Source organism: Capricornis sumatraensis, chromosome 7 (genome assembly GCF_032405125.1).
Source record: "Capricornis sumatraensis isolate serow.1 chromosome 7, serow.2, whole genome shotgun sequence".
Classification (NCBI taxonomy): domain Eukaryota; kingdom Metazoa; phylum Chordata; class Mammalia; order Artiodactyla; family Bovidae; genus Capricornis; species Capricornis sumatraensis.
The window spans coordinates 63,326,083-63,344,357 of NC_091075.1; the positions used below are offsets into that span (position 1 = coordinate 63,326,083).

The 18,275-nt window shown below is 41.2% G+C and overlaps 1 protein-coding gene across 1 annotated transcript in view; it reads left to right on the plus strand.

Moving 5' to 3' along the window:
* Positions 1-18,275, plus strand: part of SLC30A9 (solute carrier family 30 member 9) — an 87,710-nt gene that overhangs the window by 56,642 nt on the left and 12,793 nt on the right. Inside the window, exons 14-16 of the mRNA XM_068974916.1 lie at positions 561-668; positions 3,088-3,253; positions 18,085-18,214. Coding sequence (XP_068831017.1) covers positions 561-668; positions 3,088-3,253; positions 18,085-18,214 — 404 coding nt within the window. The remainder of the gene's footprint in view (positions 1-560; positions 669-3,087; positions 3,254-18,084; positions 18,215-18,275) is intronic.

Below are 18,275 nucleotides of genomic sequence, written 5' to 3' on the forward strand. Positions count from 1 at the left end.
TAGAAACGTAGATGTATTATATCATCATCTTTATTTGCCTAAAGTCACCAAGTACTGTTGCTTTGTTCCACATAGATGTCTACAAAATATATCTCAGTGTCTTCCCTATATGGCTCTTACTTATGTATTAGCTCTTTTAAAAAGAAAAATGTAGTGTAATTTGATTAGGAGTGCTTTATGTTTGGATATAACTTATGTGGACTTCAGTATTTCTGTGTATGCTTATGTAACTTGAGAAAGTAAACTGACTTTAAATATCAGTTATTGTTAACATTTAAATCAAGTAACTATGTTTATATTGAACAGTTTTAAAAGTCAGGATCTCATACATTTTTTTTTTTTTTTTTTATGGCCATTGGGCACAACTTGTGGGATTTCAGTTCCCCAGGAAGGGATTTAATCTGGGCCATAGCAGTGAAAGCCTATAATCCTAGCCACTAGGGAACTCCCTTTTAATTCAAATTAAATTAAGTTATATTAATGGACATTTTATGTTACCTGATAATATCAAATTAAGATTTCAAAAGTTTTCTTTTCTTGTCTCTACCCCAATGACTAAGTAATGGAAAGTCGTGATCCTAGTACAAATGTTATATTACTGGAGGATACTGCAGCAGTGTTGGGAGTGACAATAGCAGCCACTTGTATGGGCCTAACCTCCATAACAGGTAAATATTTCTCGGATTACAGGTGATTTATTTGTACTACTTAAATAATCCTTTCATATGTGGGAGTTTTCCTTTATATCATTGAAAAAATTTAAACCAATAATAGATTGTTAAATGTGAATTTCATACTAACCATTTGTATAGGACAAATAAGACAATAAAAGTGTTCAGATTTCTGAGTTAGAAATTTCTCTTAGAAGTAAAGAAAGCTGCTAATAGAGCATTTCTGTAATGCTCTGAACCTTTCTAGCTGTGACTTAGAAATAATTACACAACTGTTCAGAGCTTTTAAGTTCTTTATGTGTAGAGACATTGATAATACTTGTCCTAGTGACCTTACAGGTTTGAGATAATATATGAGAGAGAACTTTAATAAACTCTAAAGTTTAAAGTAAATATACATTGTGGCTCATCCATTTGTCTTTTTCCACTATTAGTGCCAATAATAACTGCTCTTGCTTTCCTGTTTCCTTGATTCTTTAGTTGCTTCCATCCTCATTCTGGCAGCTAGTTAAATGTTTTGAAGGCCAGTGCAGCACAGATGAATAAGAAGACAGAAAAACCATTTTATTTTTATTTTCCAAAATAAACAAACCAATTATTATGAAGAAACTCAATTTGTGAGGTTGGAGTTCTCTTGGAACGGTATTTCCATTCTTCCCTGTTTGTCCTAGCATATTTAAAATAATTTTTGGTAATGAGTTTCCACCGTTTGCAGTATTAACATAGTCTGAAGTATGAATAGATTTTTCTCATTTTGAATGTGTGTATTGAGACTAAACCATCATTTTCTGATGTATACTATAATCCAAAATACTCCTAAATGTTTTGATTGTTTTTCTAGTTGACCTTACCATTTTAGACACTTTTTAGACATAAATAATTTCTTAGCAAAATGTAAGGCTTAAGGAAAGTATGACTTGATGAACAGGTCAACTTTTAATAGAGGGGTAGGATGGGATCAAGGGTGGGAGGGAGGTTCCTAGGGAAGGGCATATATATACTTATGGCTAATTCGTGTTGTATGGCAGAAACCAATACAACATTGTAAAGCAATTTTCCTCCAGTTAAAAATAAATTAAAAAAAAAAACAAGATTGAAAAAAAACAAGATAAAGAAAGATCTCTATCAAGTCTGTTTTATTACATCCTTCATTAAAAAGTTTCACCTTAATTTTTATTTAATTACTTAAGTCATTTACATTAAATGACATGCCAGGAAATAAGATATTTTCCAGCTAATAATTCTGTTCATTACTATTGTAATTCAGTTATTAATAATGTATATTTGAAAATAAAAATAATTAAGTTTAGATTTCTAAAGAATAGCAGTATTTGGTTTGAAACTCTGTAATTACAAATTTCCTAATGGATTATGTTGTACAAGTGGATCATATTTGTATACTTTAGTAGTACAAAATAAGTCATCCCTTTTTAGTGTTGTATTTTGACTACATGTTAATAAAACTAATGTAAATTGAGGTTTTTTTTTAGTAAAACATGTATACTTTATCAAGCATTAAGGTAATTTAATACTGACATTTGATCTATGGAATAAAAGGCTTAATTATGAAAACCTTGTGTGTAAAATTTATTATAAAGATTTAAAGTATAATATTTATTGATACATTCATAGATAATAAGTCAACTCTAACTGGTTCTGGAAGAGAATATAGCCCTAATAACCTAAAGGCAAACTTTACAATCAGAATCATCTGGAGGTATTGGGAAGGCATAGAATGCTAGACCCCTGCTGCAGATTTCTCATTTAGAAGGTCTTGAGCGAGACCTGAGAATTTGCATTATTACCCACATTATCTAGTGATGCTGATGCTGCTACTGGTCATAGGACTGCATTTTGAGAACCACTGCTTTAAGGTAGCCATTAGATGCAAATGAACTTCCATTTTCTTTCTGCTTTCTTTTTATATATCTAAGAATGTTACCACCTATGTATCATTCTTGGTTGAAAGAGATAAAAGTGCCTCGTACATATTTTTTTATATGGCTTAAATCTTTCACAGAACCTTTGTGAGACAAAACACAAATTTTTTTTTTAGCTGTTGATCCTACAATTATTTTGTCAACTAGGAAAAGTGCTACTGACATAACAAAAAAGAAGTGGACCCTTTATTACTTTAGTATATATACCATGTCTCTAATTTGAAAATGCTCTGAACCCTACCCCATGTAACCAGGTGCAAGTAATGGATCATAAGTAATTAAACTGCATAATACTCCCATGCAGCAAGTTGTAGCATTCTTATTTTGTAGAATAGTAAAACTATTAGGGAAAAGTAATTAAAGGAATTAGGAATGAATTTCAAGTCCCTTGATTTACTAATTCAGCTTCTTTGCTCCCTAAAGCTCACTGAAATAGAACATGTTAATTTACTGACTTCTTATGTGCTTTTATTTAGGGAACCCATTGTATGACAGCCTGGGTTCTTTGGGTGTGGGCACCCTATTAGGCGTGGTCTCAGCATTCCTCATCTACACTAACACAGAAGCACTCTTAGGGCGATCCATCCAGCCAGAACAAGTACAACGGCTTACTGAACTCCTGGAGAACGACCCATCAGTAAGGTCAGTTTATTCCAGTGATGCTGTTAAAGTTTAGAGAAATAAATTAAGAAATAGAAATGCTTGTTTTAGAAGTTCTTCCAAAAGAGGTTTTGAATCCCTAGCCGTCAGAACTTTTTACTCTTACTTTGCAGCATTGCAACCTTATAAGAAAGCAAGTGAAAGCATTTAGCAAACTCCTTGAATTTCCTTTTAAATTTTGTATATTTTTAATTTTTCTAAAAATAAGGAACAGTTATATCATATAATGGGAACAGAAGTTTGCTAAGTATTTGCCTCTTCAGTGTGGAACCACTTATATGAAATCTTCATATTTATATTTGCCTTATATTTGGATTATAATTACAAATTGAATATGTATTTTTTAAAATTTATTTGACTGGACTGGGTCTTACTTACAGCATGTGAGGTCTAGTTCCCAGACCAGGACTGAACTTGGGACCCCTGCATTGGGAGCTTGGAGTCTTAGCCACTGGACCACCAGGGAAGTCCCCACAAATTGAATATATTGAACTTAAAAGATTTTTATTCATTGGGATATGACTACCAAATTGAATATAATTTATACTTTTTTTTTAGTGTAGACATCTTATTTTAGCTTATTTTAAATATTTTTTCTTATAATCTTTATCATTAAATGATAAAGAGTTGAAGATTTAAGAGATAATCAGAAGAGATAAAGTGTTCTAATAGAACTTAGTGAACTTAAGCAGTAGTGTAGTTTCAGAGTGAAGGGGAAGGAACAGTCCTTTAAAATTCTAATTTTCTACTAACCTATACACACACACACATATTTAAGAATGTGTTTGTCTTGTGTTATAATTAAAATTTTTAAGTTCAGTCTTTTAACAATGACCTCTGTATCTGTATTACTAAAACAAATGAGTATGTGATTACTATATTTATATTCTAAGCCCTACATGTTTATTCTTAAAAAGTAGTTACCTACTAGATCAAATTAGAAGTTGAGCATTTTTAGAATCAATACTAGGCTTAGTGACTTCATGTTATATTCTCCATATTAATATCCTTTTCTTGTGATATCTTTTGTCTACTTTTAGTATCATGGTAATACTGACTTTATAAAATGAGTTGGGAAGTGTTTCCTCTTCTCTTCTAATTTTTTTTAATAAGTTTGTAAAAAAAAATTTGTTATAATTTCTTCTTTAAATTTTTGGTGCAATTCAGCAGTGATGCCATCTGGGGATGGGCTTTCTGCTTGGTTAGGTTTTTGATTACTTGCTCTATCTCTTATTACACGTTTATTCGATTGTATGTTTCATCTTGTGTCAGTTTCAGCAGTTTGTTTCTTTCTAGAAATTTGTCCATTACTTATCTAATTTGTTGGTACAGCTATTCCTGGTTTCCTTTGTATTTCCTTTTATTTCTTTAGGATTGGTAGTAATGTCTCCTCTTTCATTTCTGATTCTGGTAAGTTAAGTGTTGTTTATTTTTTTTTCTTGGTCAGTCCAGCTAAAGATTAATCAATTTTCTTGGTCTTTTCAGAGGACTAACTTTTGGTGTAATTGATTTTCTGTCACTTTTTCTATTTCTTGAATCCTGCTCAAATCTGTATTATTTCCGTCCTTCTGTTTGATTTACGTTTAGTATTGATTTAGATTTCCTCTTTTTTCAATGTCTCAAGATGGTACGTTAAGTTTTTTATCTGATATCCATCTTCTTTATTTAATATAGGCTTTTACAGTTACAAATTTCCTTCTAAGTACTGCTTTTACTTCATCCTATAAATTTTATTATATTGTGTTTTTACTTCAAAGTATTTTCTAATTTCAGTTTAGATTTCTTCTTTGACCATTGGTTGGTTAGTAGTGTGTGGTTTAATTTCTCAAATGTCTTTGTTACTTCTTATTTCATTCCATTGTGGTTGTCAAGCACTCTTTTTTATTATTTCTGTCCTTTTGAATTTACTCAGCTTTATTTTATAGGCTAACATATGATCTGTCTTGGATAATGTTCTGTGTGTACTTGAGGATGTTTATTCTACTATTGTAAGGAGTGTTATGTAGATGTCTGTAAGATTTGGTTGGTTTATACTGCTCAAGTTTTCTGTTTCCCTATTGATCCTCTTGCCTTTGTTGTTTTCTCCATTATTGAAAGTAGGATATTGAAGTCCCCTATTATTGTTTTTGAATTACCTATTTCTCCTTTCATTTCTGTCAATTTTTACTTCATGTATTTTGACACCCATTTGTTAGGAATAATGTATGTTATGCTCCGAGCCCGTATCTCCGAACCGACCGAGAGAGCAAGTCCACCACAGTATTGCAAACGCAAGAAGGGAGTTTGTTTATTCCTAGCGCGCTAGGGCCCAAGTCTCATCCCACACAAGGGAATCTGACAAGAGCCGCGAACAAAGGAGTATGGCGGCTTATATACAGGCAGTTCTTTGTCTCAGTACAGGAGTAGCTGGTGTTACATGATTGGCCAGGCAGGATGAGCGCATATCCTGTCTCTTTTTGGTAAACATGACTCAGGTCCTAGAGCCCGTCGTTTGGTCCCTAACATTCCCCCCTGTCCTTAGATCATATAGAGGAATCTTCCTCTCGGTCTTGAGACACAGTTTGATATTGTTGTCGAAGCACAAACAGCTGTACTGTATTTATGTGTTCCTTTACAAAGGCTACAAGTCTATTGATAATGCATGGGCCGAAGGTAAGCATTAGTAAAAGTACTAGCAGGGGTCCCAGCAAGGTGGAGATTAAGGTAGTCAGCCAAGGGGATTGTTGAAACCAAGACTCAAACCATCCCTGCTGAGCCTCACGTTCTCGTTTACGTTGGGCTGGTCCTTCTCTCACTTTGGCCATAGATTCTCTAACTATTCCTGTATGATCCGCATAGAAACAGCACTCTTCTCCTAGCGCAGCACAGAGTCCCCCTTGTTGCAGAAAGAGCAGATCTAATCCCCTCCTGTTTTGCAGAACTACTTCAGATAGAGAAGTTAGAGACGATTCTAAATGACTAATAGATTGCTCTATACGGGTAATGTCTTCATCTGTGGCCGCTCTCAGCGAGTTAAATCCTTGGCCTTGCAGGGACAGAGCTGTTATTCCGGTTCCAGCCCCGGCTATTTCAAGACTGAACATAGTTGCTATGGTTATGGTGGTAAGAGGTTCCCTCTTAACTTTATAAGTTCTTTTTGGAGGATTTAGAGTTAATTTCTGGGCCCAATAATCATATATTGCTTTTTCTGGTTGGTACAGAATCTTTGGCATGACAGCCACCATAACACAGAATTTTTTTGGGGGGTCAAAGATTGAGCTATGCAGGCATGGAGTTAGCCCCGTGTGTGAACAGACCCACCATCCCCCTATTTGAGGTATTAACCATTTAGCTACAGGCAAATCATCAGGCTCGACGACATGCACACAAAGTGGAGACTTTGCTGGTAACACCGTGCCCATGCATAAGCCCTTTCCCCATACCTCTTTTATCGTCAGACCCACCTTTCGGTCCCCCCAGTGACACTGAGGAGGATCGGTGCTGTTGGCCAAGTCATAAGAGGCATTGAGGCCTACTGCTTCGTAATAAGGGGGAATTAAGTTGTAACATAACCAACAAGATTTAGTTGCCTCAGGATGGGTCTGATTCAGGGTGGCATAAGCTGCCCTAATCAGCTTCCATAGGGGATCTATTTCAGCAAGCGCTTCTGCTTCGGGACTCACTGCCAAAGATGTTGGCATGGGGGGTTACAGCCAGCTTTTCTACTTTGTTGGGCCCAATACTGTGTACAAGAATTGGCTCTGAGACCTGGCTCACTACTAGAATCCCTTTTCCATCAACCCCAAACCCTCCTGATTCCCTCGTCTGTAGCCCCCAAGATAGGCCAGAGATCCAGGTCCCCTCTTTTTTGCTTTTTTCTGGATTGAACCTTATTCTGACTTGTGCATAATTGCAACTTTCACAGCTAAAAGTTGGATCTCCGAGGACCCTAGGGAGGGGCTGGGCGAATGAAAAATTAAGTAAATCTCGATTTCCTACTTCCCAGCACCGAGGTCCATCATTAGAAGTAACACAATCCCAAGTTTTACAATAAGAGTCTTGTGTCCCCCACAGGTCTTCCAGTCATGCCTGGGTGCGCCTGGGCATGCCCAGAACCCTTGTTCTCGGAGATAACCCCTAGCCCAAGGCACATTTACCATCGGCTTAAGGTCAAAGTACAAGTCTGGCCACCCTGTGTTTGGTGGATGTATTGCGGTAGTGGAGTTTAGCACCTCTCGTGTTAGTCCATTTTGCAGCTTCCAGGTGATTTTGACGGGTTGATGCAGGTTCACGCTGGCAACTCCGGAGCAGAGTAACTGGGTCATCCACAAGAGGGCCCAGCCGAGTTGTCCTGGTCCTGTTGGCACCTTTGAAGCTTTAGCCTCAAGAGGTTGGACGGGTGCAGAGATGCTTCCCATTTTTTCTTAGCGTCTTCTTGCTCTGCTGAAGCAGCTGGGCGTATGTGGTTGCAATGCACCCAAAGCCCGATACCATCAACCTTTAGGGCAGTTGGGGTGGTAAGAAGAACAACATAAGGACCCTTCCATTTGGGTTCTAGTGCCTTGGTTTGGTGCCTTTTGACCCACACCCAGTCTCCTGTGCCAATGTCATGTGAGGGAATAGTTCCCTTATTTTGACCCACATGTATTTTCCGGAGCAGTTTCTAGACACGAGAGTGCACCTTGCTTAAGGCCATCAAGGCCTCTTGGAGTTGCCCCAACGTGGGAGGCGGTAGTTTTTTCCCTTCAAATATTGGACATACAGGGGGAGGTCTCCCATACAGAATCTCAAATGGGGTCAGATTAAGTTGATAAGGAGTATTACGTGCACGGAAGAGGGTGAAGGGAAGGAGGGTCACCCAGTCCCCGCCAGTCTCTATAGCCAATTTAGTTAAAGTTTCTTTTAGAGTCCGATTCATTCTTTCTACTTGCCCTGAGCTCTGTGGACTGTATTCACAATGTAACTTCCATTTAGTCCCCAGGGCTAGGGCAAGGCTCTGAACTATTTGACTCACAAAGGCAGGTCCATTATCAGAGCCGATGGTCACTGGCAGGCCAAACCTGGGAAGTATTTCTTCTAAAATCTTTTTTGCCACTATCATCGCGGTTTCTCCCTTTATAGGAAAAGCTTCTACCCACCCTGAGAAGGTATCCACCAACACTAACAAGTACTGGTAACCATACTTGCCTGGCCTTACCTCGGTGAAATCTATTTCCCAGTGTTGCCCTGGTCCTTCTCCCCAATACCTCAGTCCTGCATGTTGTCCTTTTCCTGGCCTCATCTGTTGACACGCCTTACAAGGATGCACTATGTTCTTTACAGTTGTCTGGTGCCGGGGAAATGGCAGGCGCGCAGTTTGAAAGAGCATCAGAGTCTTTTTTTCTCCCAGATGAGTAGACAAGTGCAAATGCTCACATAGTTGCCGTCCCAACTGAGCAGGGAGTATCAAGTAGCCGTCTGAGTCTCGGTACCATCCATCTTTATCTTTTTGAAGGTTGGTGTGTTTTTGGATCCAAGCAAAGTCTGTGGATGAATACTCAGGGGTTGGGGGCAGAGTTCCCATACCTGGAGGTGGAAGTCCGATCGCCAACACAGGGGTGATGAAATCTTCATCAGCTACTTTTCGAGCTGCCAGGTCTGCGGCACGATTCCCTCGTGCCGTGGGGCTGTCACCCTTCTGATGTCCAGGTACGTGTACTGTTGACACAGCCCGAGGCATCTGTACAGCCTCTAAAAGTCTACGGATTTCAGGCAAGTTTTTAATTTCTTTTCCTTCAGCTGTCAAAAACCCCCGTTCCCGATATATCGGGCCCTGGATGTGTACCGTGCCAAAAGCATAGCGACTATCAGTGAAATTAGTTATTCTTTTTTCTTTGGCTCTCTCTAATGCTTGAATCAGGGCAATTAACTGCCTTTTGTGCTGAGGTATCCGGGGGAAGGGCCTCTGCCCATATCGTCTGTCCAGAGTCATCTACTACTGCGGCTCCCGCCCGTCTCTGTCCATCTTTAACATAACTGCTGCCGTCTGTGAACCATTTTAGCTCACTGTTATCCAGTGGAGTATCGGTTAAGTCCTTTTGCATTGCTGTTACCCCGGCCAGTATCTCATCACAATCATGGAGGGGGCTATTTTCCCCCAGATTGGGCAAAAGAGTGGCCGGATTTAGAGTGCAGGGCGTTTGGAAATGAATCCGTGGGGTGTCAAGTAGCAAGGCCTGGTAGTGCGTCAAGTGGGCATTAGAAATCCATTTACCTGGGGGTTGCTTTAAAACTCTCTCTATGGCATGAGGAGTGTAGACCAAGAGTCTCTGTCCATAAGTCAGTTTATCAGCATCGTGGACTAAGAGCACGGTGGCCGCGATGATACGGAGGCAAGGTGGTCATCCGGCTGCCACTGGGTCCAGTCTCTTGGAAAGGTAAGCTACAGGTCGCTTCCATGGTCCCCATCTCTGTGTTAGTACCCCTTTTCCTATCCCCCGGTTTTCATCTACAAATAATTGGAAAGGCTTAGATGGATCAGGGAGGGCAAGGGCAGGAGCTTCTAGCAAGGCTCACCTGAGCTCTTGGAAGTCCTCTTTCATTGGCTCAGTCCATTTCCAGTCCTTGTTTTCTTTGGTCCCCTCATATAGGGGCCTGGCCTTTTCTGCAAACCCCAAGATCCATAACCAGCAACATCCCACAGTTCCCAGAAATTCTCTCACTTGTCTAGGGTTAGCCAGCTCAGGGATCTGGAGGATGGTTTCTTTTATAGCCTGTGTTAGCCACCTCTGGCCCTGTTTTATCTTATAACCGAGGTATGTAACCTCTTGCTTGGTAATCTGGGCCTTTTTGGCACTAGCCCTGTAACCTAAAGTCCCCAAGGTTTGGAGAAGGTCACCTGTTGCCTCTTGGCACTCTTTTTCTGTAGCCGCCGCCAGCATAAGGTCATCAACATATTGTAATAAAACAATGGTAGGGTGTTCAACCCGATACTCATGGAGGTCTTCGTCCAGGGCCTCATTAAATAACGTGGAGGAGTTTTTGAAACCCTGCGGTAAGCGAGTCCATGTCAGCTGCACAGGGGTCTGACCACCGTCTTCCTGCCATTCGAAGGCAAAGATCTCTTGGCTTGCGGGGGCAAGAGGCAAACTGAAAAAGGCATCTTTTAAATCTAAAACAGTGTACCAAATGTAGTTTGGAGGCAAGTTGCTTAGCAATGTATAAGGGTTAGGAACCATAGGATGAATATCATTCACCCGTTTGTTGACTTCTCGTAGATCTTGAACCGGTCTAAAATCAGTTCCCCCAGGCTTTTTCACAGGCAACAGGGGAGTGTTCCATGGGGACCGGCACCTTTTCAGGACCCCAGCGTCTATGAGGCGTTGTATATGAGGAGTAATTCCTTGTCGAGCCTCTTGACTCATGGGATACTGTCGTACCCTCACCGGGGAAGCACTGACTTTCAGTTCCACAATGATAGGGGGCCTCTGTTTGGCTAGTCCCATTCCTGCAGTTTCAGCCCAGGTCTGAGGGTATCTTTGAACCCATGGTTGTACTTCAGGGCTTATTGTCGCTGGGGCCTCTGGCAAGTAGAGTCTGTATTCATCTTTTAATGCCAGAGACAAGACCTGAAGAGGATGCCCGGTCCCATCTAAAACCGACACTTGTCCGTGGTCGAAATGAATTTGGGCATTTACTTTAGACAGTAAATCCCTTCCCAACAAGGGCGCCGGACACTCAGGTATCACCAGAAAAGAATGGGTCACCTGGTGGGCCCCCAAGTTCACGTGCCGTTTTGTAGTCCATCCATATCGTTTAGTCCCGGTTGCTCCCTGCACCCAGCTACTTTTCTTAGACATGGGTCCATCTTTTTGGTTTAAGACTGAGTATTGGGCTCCCGTGTCCACCATGAAGCCAACTGGTTTCCCCTCCACATTTATAGTTACCCAGGACTCGGGGAGGGGCTTCGAGCCCTGACCCCCCCTAGTCGCTATCCTCACCCGCATAGAGGATATGACTGTCTGGAGAGGGAGTCTCGTTTTTGGGGTTCTTGGGCCCCTCTTTTAGATTTTTCTTGGGGCATTTATCTTTTTAATGTCCAAACTTTTTACAAAATGCACATTGGTTTTTTTCAAGCTTACGCCTTGTCGTTTTTTCTTCAGTTTTTGAGTCCAATCTTTTCCCTTTCTGGAACCTGTTTTTGTATTCAACCCCAGTAAAAAATATCTGGGCCAGCTCTTTTTGATTTTTACGGTTTTCTTCAGCTCTAAATTCTCCTTCTTCTCTTCTAATGCGGTCCTCTCTCTCCTCTGGGGTCTCTCTATGATTAAAAACTCTCTCGGCTGCCCTCACTAGATCTTGCAAGGATTGTTCGTTTAACCTCTCTATCTTTTGTAACTTTTTTCTAATATCGGGGGTTGCTTGATTTACAAATGCTAACATAACTGCCGCTCGTGACTCATTTGCCTGTGGGTCCATAGGGGTATACTGTCTAAAAGCTTTCATTATCCTTTCAAGGAAGGCTGCTGGGCTCTCATTTGGTTCCTGCCTCACTGAATTTATTTTGGCCAAATTAGTTGGCTTCCTGGCGGCCGCTCTAAGGCCGGCCGTAAGAGTCTGACGGTATACCCGGAGACGCTCCCTACCTTCAGCGCGTTCGAAGTCCCAGTTGGGTCGCACCAAGGGGAACCCCTCCTCAATGAGGTTAGGCTGTATTGTGGGCCTCCCATCCACCCCTGGCACATTCTTCCGAGCTTCTGACAGGATCTGCTCGCACTCTTCTGTAGTGAAAAGCACCTGTAACAGTTGCTGACAATCATCCCAAGTGGGATTGTGAGTAAAAAGGATAGACTCTAAAAGATCAATAAGACCCTGTGGTTTTTCAGAGAAGGAGGGAGTCTGGGTTTTCCAATTGTACAAATCACTAGTGGAGAAGGGCCAATACTGATATGTCCGCTCTCCACCCTCTCTGGCTGGTCCCGCCCGGACCGGAAACACGTGAACAGTGGAGGAGGGGACTTCTGGGTCTTCTTCCGCTACGCTGGCCATTTCTCTTGTTTTTCCCCGAGTTCCCTGGGCGGGGCCCCCTTCTCTGGGATGAGCTGAAGGCTCGGTTTTCCTCCTGGCTTCTCCCGATGAAACCTGTGAAAGCAAGGGCGGATGTGGATCCGCATACCGGGGTGGGAACAATTCGGTCTCCAGATCTATCAGATTAGGATACAGAGAAGATTCCTGGAATACCGGCTTTGGTTGATTTTCGTCCTTTTTTTTTCTTTTTCTTCGGAAGCCTTCATTACTAACACCTGTGGGCTTGGTGAGGTTGGAGTTGGGGAAGAGGGACGGGGAGGTTTAGGAGGAGCGAGAACAAAGGGTTTAAGCCATTCCGGCAGGTTCCTCACTAGATCCTGCCAGACCAGAATGTAGGGAGTCTGATCTGGGTGCCCGGCAGGACTAGGAGTAAGCACCCTCTCTTTAACTGCCTGGATAATTTGGGGATTGAAGGTTCCCTCTTGTGGCCATCCAACGTCAAAGGTGGGCCACTCGACAGAACAGAAAGTCACCAGTTTGCTCTTCTTTACCAGTAACGAAAGATTCTGAGCTCTAGACTTGAAATCAGAGAAGTGGTTAATCATAAGAGATAAAGGAGTAGAAGTTGTTTGTCCCATGATCACAGAAAAGTACACTGGGAGCCAACAGAGCACACAAAGAGCAGCACAGACACCACAAATAGACAAACAGATAACAAACACAAGGTGGCCACCGACAATGCACTCAATCTTACCTGCAGGATGTTCACAGAGCCAGCTGCCTCCCCAGCATGAAACCAGGCCCCGGCCTTACGCTGACTTAATCCAGTAACCAGAGCCAGCTGCCTCCCCAGCACGAAACTAGGCCCCGGCCTTACGCTGACTTAATCCAGTATCAGAGCCAGCTGCCTCCCCAGCATGAAACCAGGCCCCGGCCTTACGCTGACTTGCCTCTGCACTTTACAGCCAGATGCCTCCCCAGTAAGATACTAGGCCCCGGACTTAATCTGGGTTTCTGCAACGGTAGCACTGGTGCTCAGAGCTCTTACCTCCTAACGACGTTACTCCTTCTACCAGGAGAGTTGTCCTCCCCGGCGGGACGGAGATCCCGGACGAGCCCCCAGATGTTATGCTCCGAGCCCGTATCTCCAAACCGACCGAGAGAGCAAGTCCACCACAGTATTGCAAACGCAAGAAGGGAGTTTGTTTATTCCTAGCGCGCTAGGGCCCAGGTCTCATCCCACACAAGGGAATCTGACAAGAGCCGCGAACAAAGGAGTATGGCGGCTTATATACAGGCAGTTCTTTGTCTCAGTTACAGGAGTAGCTGGCGTTACATGATTGGCCAGGCAGGATGAGCGCATATCCTGTCTCTTTCTGGTAAACATGACTCAGGTCCTAGAGACCGTCGTTTGGTCCCTAACAATGTGTTTATAATTTGCATATGTTTTTTATAATTAAACTCTAGGAAAGAACTGTAAATGGAAAAATTGTGACCAATTTGAAATTTCCTGAAAAGTGCTGCACTCAACATGTCACCAAATTTAGAAAACTCAGCAGTGGCCACAGGACGGGAAAAGGTCCATTTTCATGCCAATCCCAAAGAAAGGCAATTCCAAAGAACACTCAAACTACCACACAATGGCATCACCTACACAATGGACATGGGTTTGGGTGGACTCCGGGAATTGGTGATGGACAGGGAGGCCCGGTGTGCTGCAGTTCATGGGGTCACAAAGAGTTGGACACGACTGAGTGACTGAACTGAACTGAAGTAGTGAAGATCAATAGATTAAATTGCTGGAAAAATAAATGTCAGTATTTCAGAAAGTTTATATGGTTTTTAAAGCAGTGTATTAGTTATCTCTATTGGTCTGTGACAAATTACCCCACAACTTTGTGATTTAATACACCATTTATTGCCTCACAGCTTCTATGGATCAGGAATCTGAACACAGTTGGAATCTGAGTCTCTAGGGTTTCTCACATGTTACAGTTAAGGTGTTGACTGAGACTTGTCGTCTCCTGGGGAAGGATCAGCTTCTAAGCTTACTCCTACAGTTATTAACAGAATTTAGTTCCCTTGCCATGTGGAACTCTCTAACATGGCAGTTTGCTTAATCAAAGTATGCAAATAGAGAAGACAATAGATATTGAGTGTGGACAAGATAAAAGTCACAGATCAGTCATCTGATCTTGAAATGACACCTCATCATCTTGCCATATTCTTTTGGTTAGGAGCAAATCACCAGGGATAGCTTGCATTAAAGAGACAGGGTTATACAAGGGCCTGAGCACAGGGGGAGAGGATCGCTGGAACCATAATAAACATTGCCTATCACAGTTTTCTATCTGCAGTTAAGATATATAAATAACTAAGAATATAAGGAAAAGTATATCAGAATATTTTTACTAACTGCTGTTTAATTTTAGTCACGTCATGAGTATTTTAAATTGTTTGTTAAGACTGAGTTAGATATGCTTTTCTAAAATGAATAAATTGTATAGCCTCTTACAAATCTGGACAAGTTCTGTTTCAATTTGGACATATATAATGTTATAAATATTCAGCCATTAATTCTTATTTTCAAATATACATCTTTATTCATATGGATGAAGAATTTTAGACTCCGTGGTATCTTGCCTAAGATCTCTCAGGCAGATGTTTTAAGAGTTCTTGGTGCCCCATTTAGGCTTGTTTTCCCAGTAGAAAATCTCAATGTCCTTAGAATTCAGAGGGTTTTTCTTTTCTTATGTATCCTGTAAACAAAAGATATTATAGTGATTACCATAGAAAGAAGGAATTTATCAATAGTGTTCTAGGGAAGATTGATGCCTAGGATTAGGGCAAGAAGGATAAAAATCAGTTACGCTTGAGCATCTGCTTCCTTTTCTGGAAGGCAGAATGGTATAATGGAAAGGCCACTAGGTTTGGATATCTAAAGGTCTGGGGTGAGGCCTGGCTCTACTGTTGACAAGATAAATTACCTTAGACAGGTCTCATATCCCTCTGGGACTCTTTTATCTAGAAATTAAACATGCCACCTTAATCTACTTTATAAATGTCATTGATTAAATGCCTGCTGTGTAATTGGTACCATATTAAACATTTTATATATCTTGGTTCATTATTTCCCACATCCATCCTGTTCAGTACAGTTCAGTCGCTCAGTTGAGTCTCACTCTTTGTGACTCCATGAACCGCAGCACGCCAGGCCTCCCTGTCCATCACCAATTCCCGGAGTTTACCCAAACTCATGTCCATTGAGTCAGTGATGCCATCCAACCATCTCATCCTCTGTTGTCCCCTTCTCCTCTTGCCCCCAATCTTTCCCAGAATCAGGGTCTTTTCAAATGAGTCAGCTCTTCGCATCAGATGGCCAAAGTATTGGAGTTTCAGCTTCAACATCAGTCCTTCCAATGAACACCCAGGACTGAACTCCTTTAGGGTGGACTGGTTGGATCTCCTTGCAGTCCAAGGAACTCTCAAGAGTCTTCTCCAACACCACAGTTCAAAAGCATCAATTCCTTGGCACTCAGCTTTCTTTATAGTCCAACTCTCACATCCATACATGACTCCTGGGAAAACCACGGCTTTGACTAGACCTTTGTTGGCAAAGTAACGTCTCTACTTTTTAATATGCTGTCTAGGTTGGTCTAACTTTCCTTCCAAGGAGTCAGCATCTTTTAATTTCATGGCTGCAGTCACCGTCTGCAGTGATTTTGGAGCCCAGAAAAACAAAGTCAGCCACTGTTTCCCCATCTATTTGCCATGAAGTGGTGGGACTGGATGCCATTATCTTAGTTTTCTGAATGTTGAGCTTTAAGCCAACTTTTTCACTCTCCTCTTTCACTTTGATGAAGAGCCTCTTTAGTTCTTCTTCACTTTCTGCAATAAGGTGGTGTCATTGCATATCTGAGGTTATTAATATTTCTCCCAGCAGTCTTGATTCCAGCATGTGCTTCTTCCAGCCCAGTGTTTCTCATGATGTACTCTGCATACAAGTTAAATAAGCAGGGTGACAGTATACAGCCTTGACATACTCCTTTTCCTATTTGGAACCACTCTGTTGTTCCATATCTAGTTCTAACTGTTGCTTCCTGACCTGCATACAGGTTTCTCAAGAGGCAGGTCAGGTGGTCTGGTATTCCCATCTCTTTCAGAATTGTCCACAGTTTATTGTGATCCACACAGTCAAAAGCTTTGGCATAGTCAATAAAGCAGAAATAGATGATTTTCTGGAACTCTCTTGCTTTTGCCATGATCCAGCGGATGTTGGCAATTTGATCTCTGGTTCCTCTGCCTTTCTAAAACCACCTTGAACATCTGGAAGTTCACGGTTCACATGTTGCTGAAGCCTGGGTTGGAGAATTTTGAGCATTACTTCACTAGCATGTGAGATGAGTGCAATTGTACGGTAGTTTGAGCATTCTTTGGCACTGCCTTTCTTTGGGATTGGAATGAAAACTGACCTTTTCCCGTCCTGTGGCCACTGCTGAGTTTTCTAAATTTGCTGGCATATTGAGTGCAGCACTTTCACAGCATCATATTTTAGGATTTGAAATAGCTCAACTGGAATTCCATCACCTCCACTAGCTTTGTTCGTAGTGATGCTTCCTAAGGTCCACTTGACTTCACATTCCAGGATGTCTGGCTCTAGGTGAGTGATCACACCATCAGTTCTTCTGTGTATTCTTGCCACCTCTTCTTAATATCTTAATATCTTCTGCTTCTGTTAAGTCCTTACCATTTCTGTCCTTTATTGAGCCCATCTTTGCATGAAACATTCCCTTGGTATCTCTAATTATCTTGTCGAGATCTCTAGTCTTTCCCATTCTATTGTTTTCCTCTATTTCTTTGCGTTGATCGCTGAGGAAGGCTTTCTTATCTCTCCTTGCTATTCTTTGGAACTCTGCATTCAAACAGGTATATCGTTCCTTTCCTCCTTTGCTTTTCGCTTCTCTTCTTTCCACAGCTATTTGTAAGGACTCCTCAGACAGCCATTTTGCTTTTTTGCATTTCTTTTCCATGTGGATGGTCTTGATCCCTGTCTCCTGTAGAACGTCATGAACCTCCATCCATAGTTCATCAGGCACTCTATCAGATCTAGTCCCTTGAATCTATTCCTCATTTCCAGTGTATAATCGTAAGGGATTTAATTTAGGTCATACCTGAATGGTCTAGTGGTTTTCTCCACTTTCTTCAATTTAAATGAGTTTGGCAATAAGGAGTTCATGATCTGAGCCACAGTCAGCTCCTGGTCTTGTTTTTGCTGACTGTATAGAGCTTCTCCATCTTTGGCTGCAAAGAATATAATCAATCTGATTTTGGTGTTGGCCATCTGGTGATGTCCCTGTGTAGAGTCTTCCCTTGTGTTGTTGGAAGAGGGTGTTTGCTATGACCAGTGCATTCTTCTGGCAAAACTCTATAATCCGTCCTGTTAGGTAGTTATTATTAACCTCATTCTAATACAGTACTCTGAGCATCGTGTGAAAAAAGAAGCTATTGAAAAAAAGATTATGAGATAAAATGACAGTATTGTAAAAAGCAATTTAGAGTTGATTTTTTAATCCACAAACTATGTAATTAATGTATATAAAAATTACCATAAAATACTAGTGTTTGCACTTTTGTATGGCATTATACTAAAAAAGAAAAAGCTTAACGAGCAAGTTTTTGGAAAATGGTAGGTAGTGCTTAATGGTGAACACTCTGGAAGCTATCTTAATCCATTTTCATACTGCTGGGAAAAAATAAAAATTCTAGACTTTTGCCACTATAATGTGTATATGTGTATATAAATTTGTATGTGTTGTTATTAATTGCAGGGCAATTCATGATGTTAAAGCCACAGACCTGGGGTTAGGGAAAGTGAGATTTAAGGCAGAAGTGGATTTTGATGGACGAGTTGTCACAAGATCGTATTTGGAAAAACAAGATTTTGACCAAATGCTACAAGTAAGTTTGTGTATTTTTTTTTTTTTTCTTATATAGTCAAGAGTTGAAGAATTACTTCCTG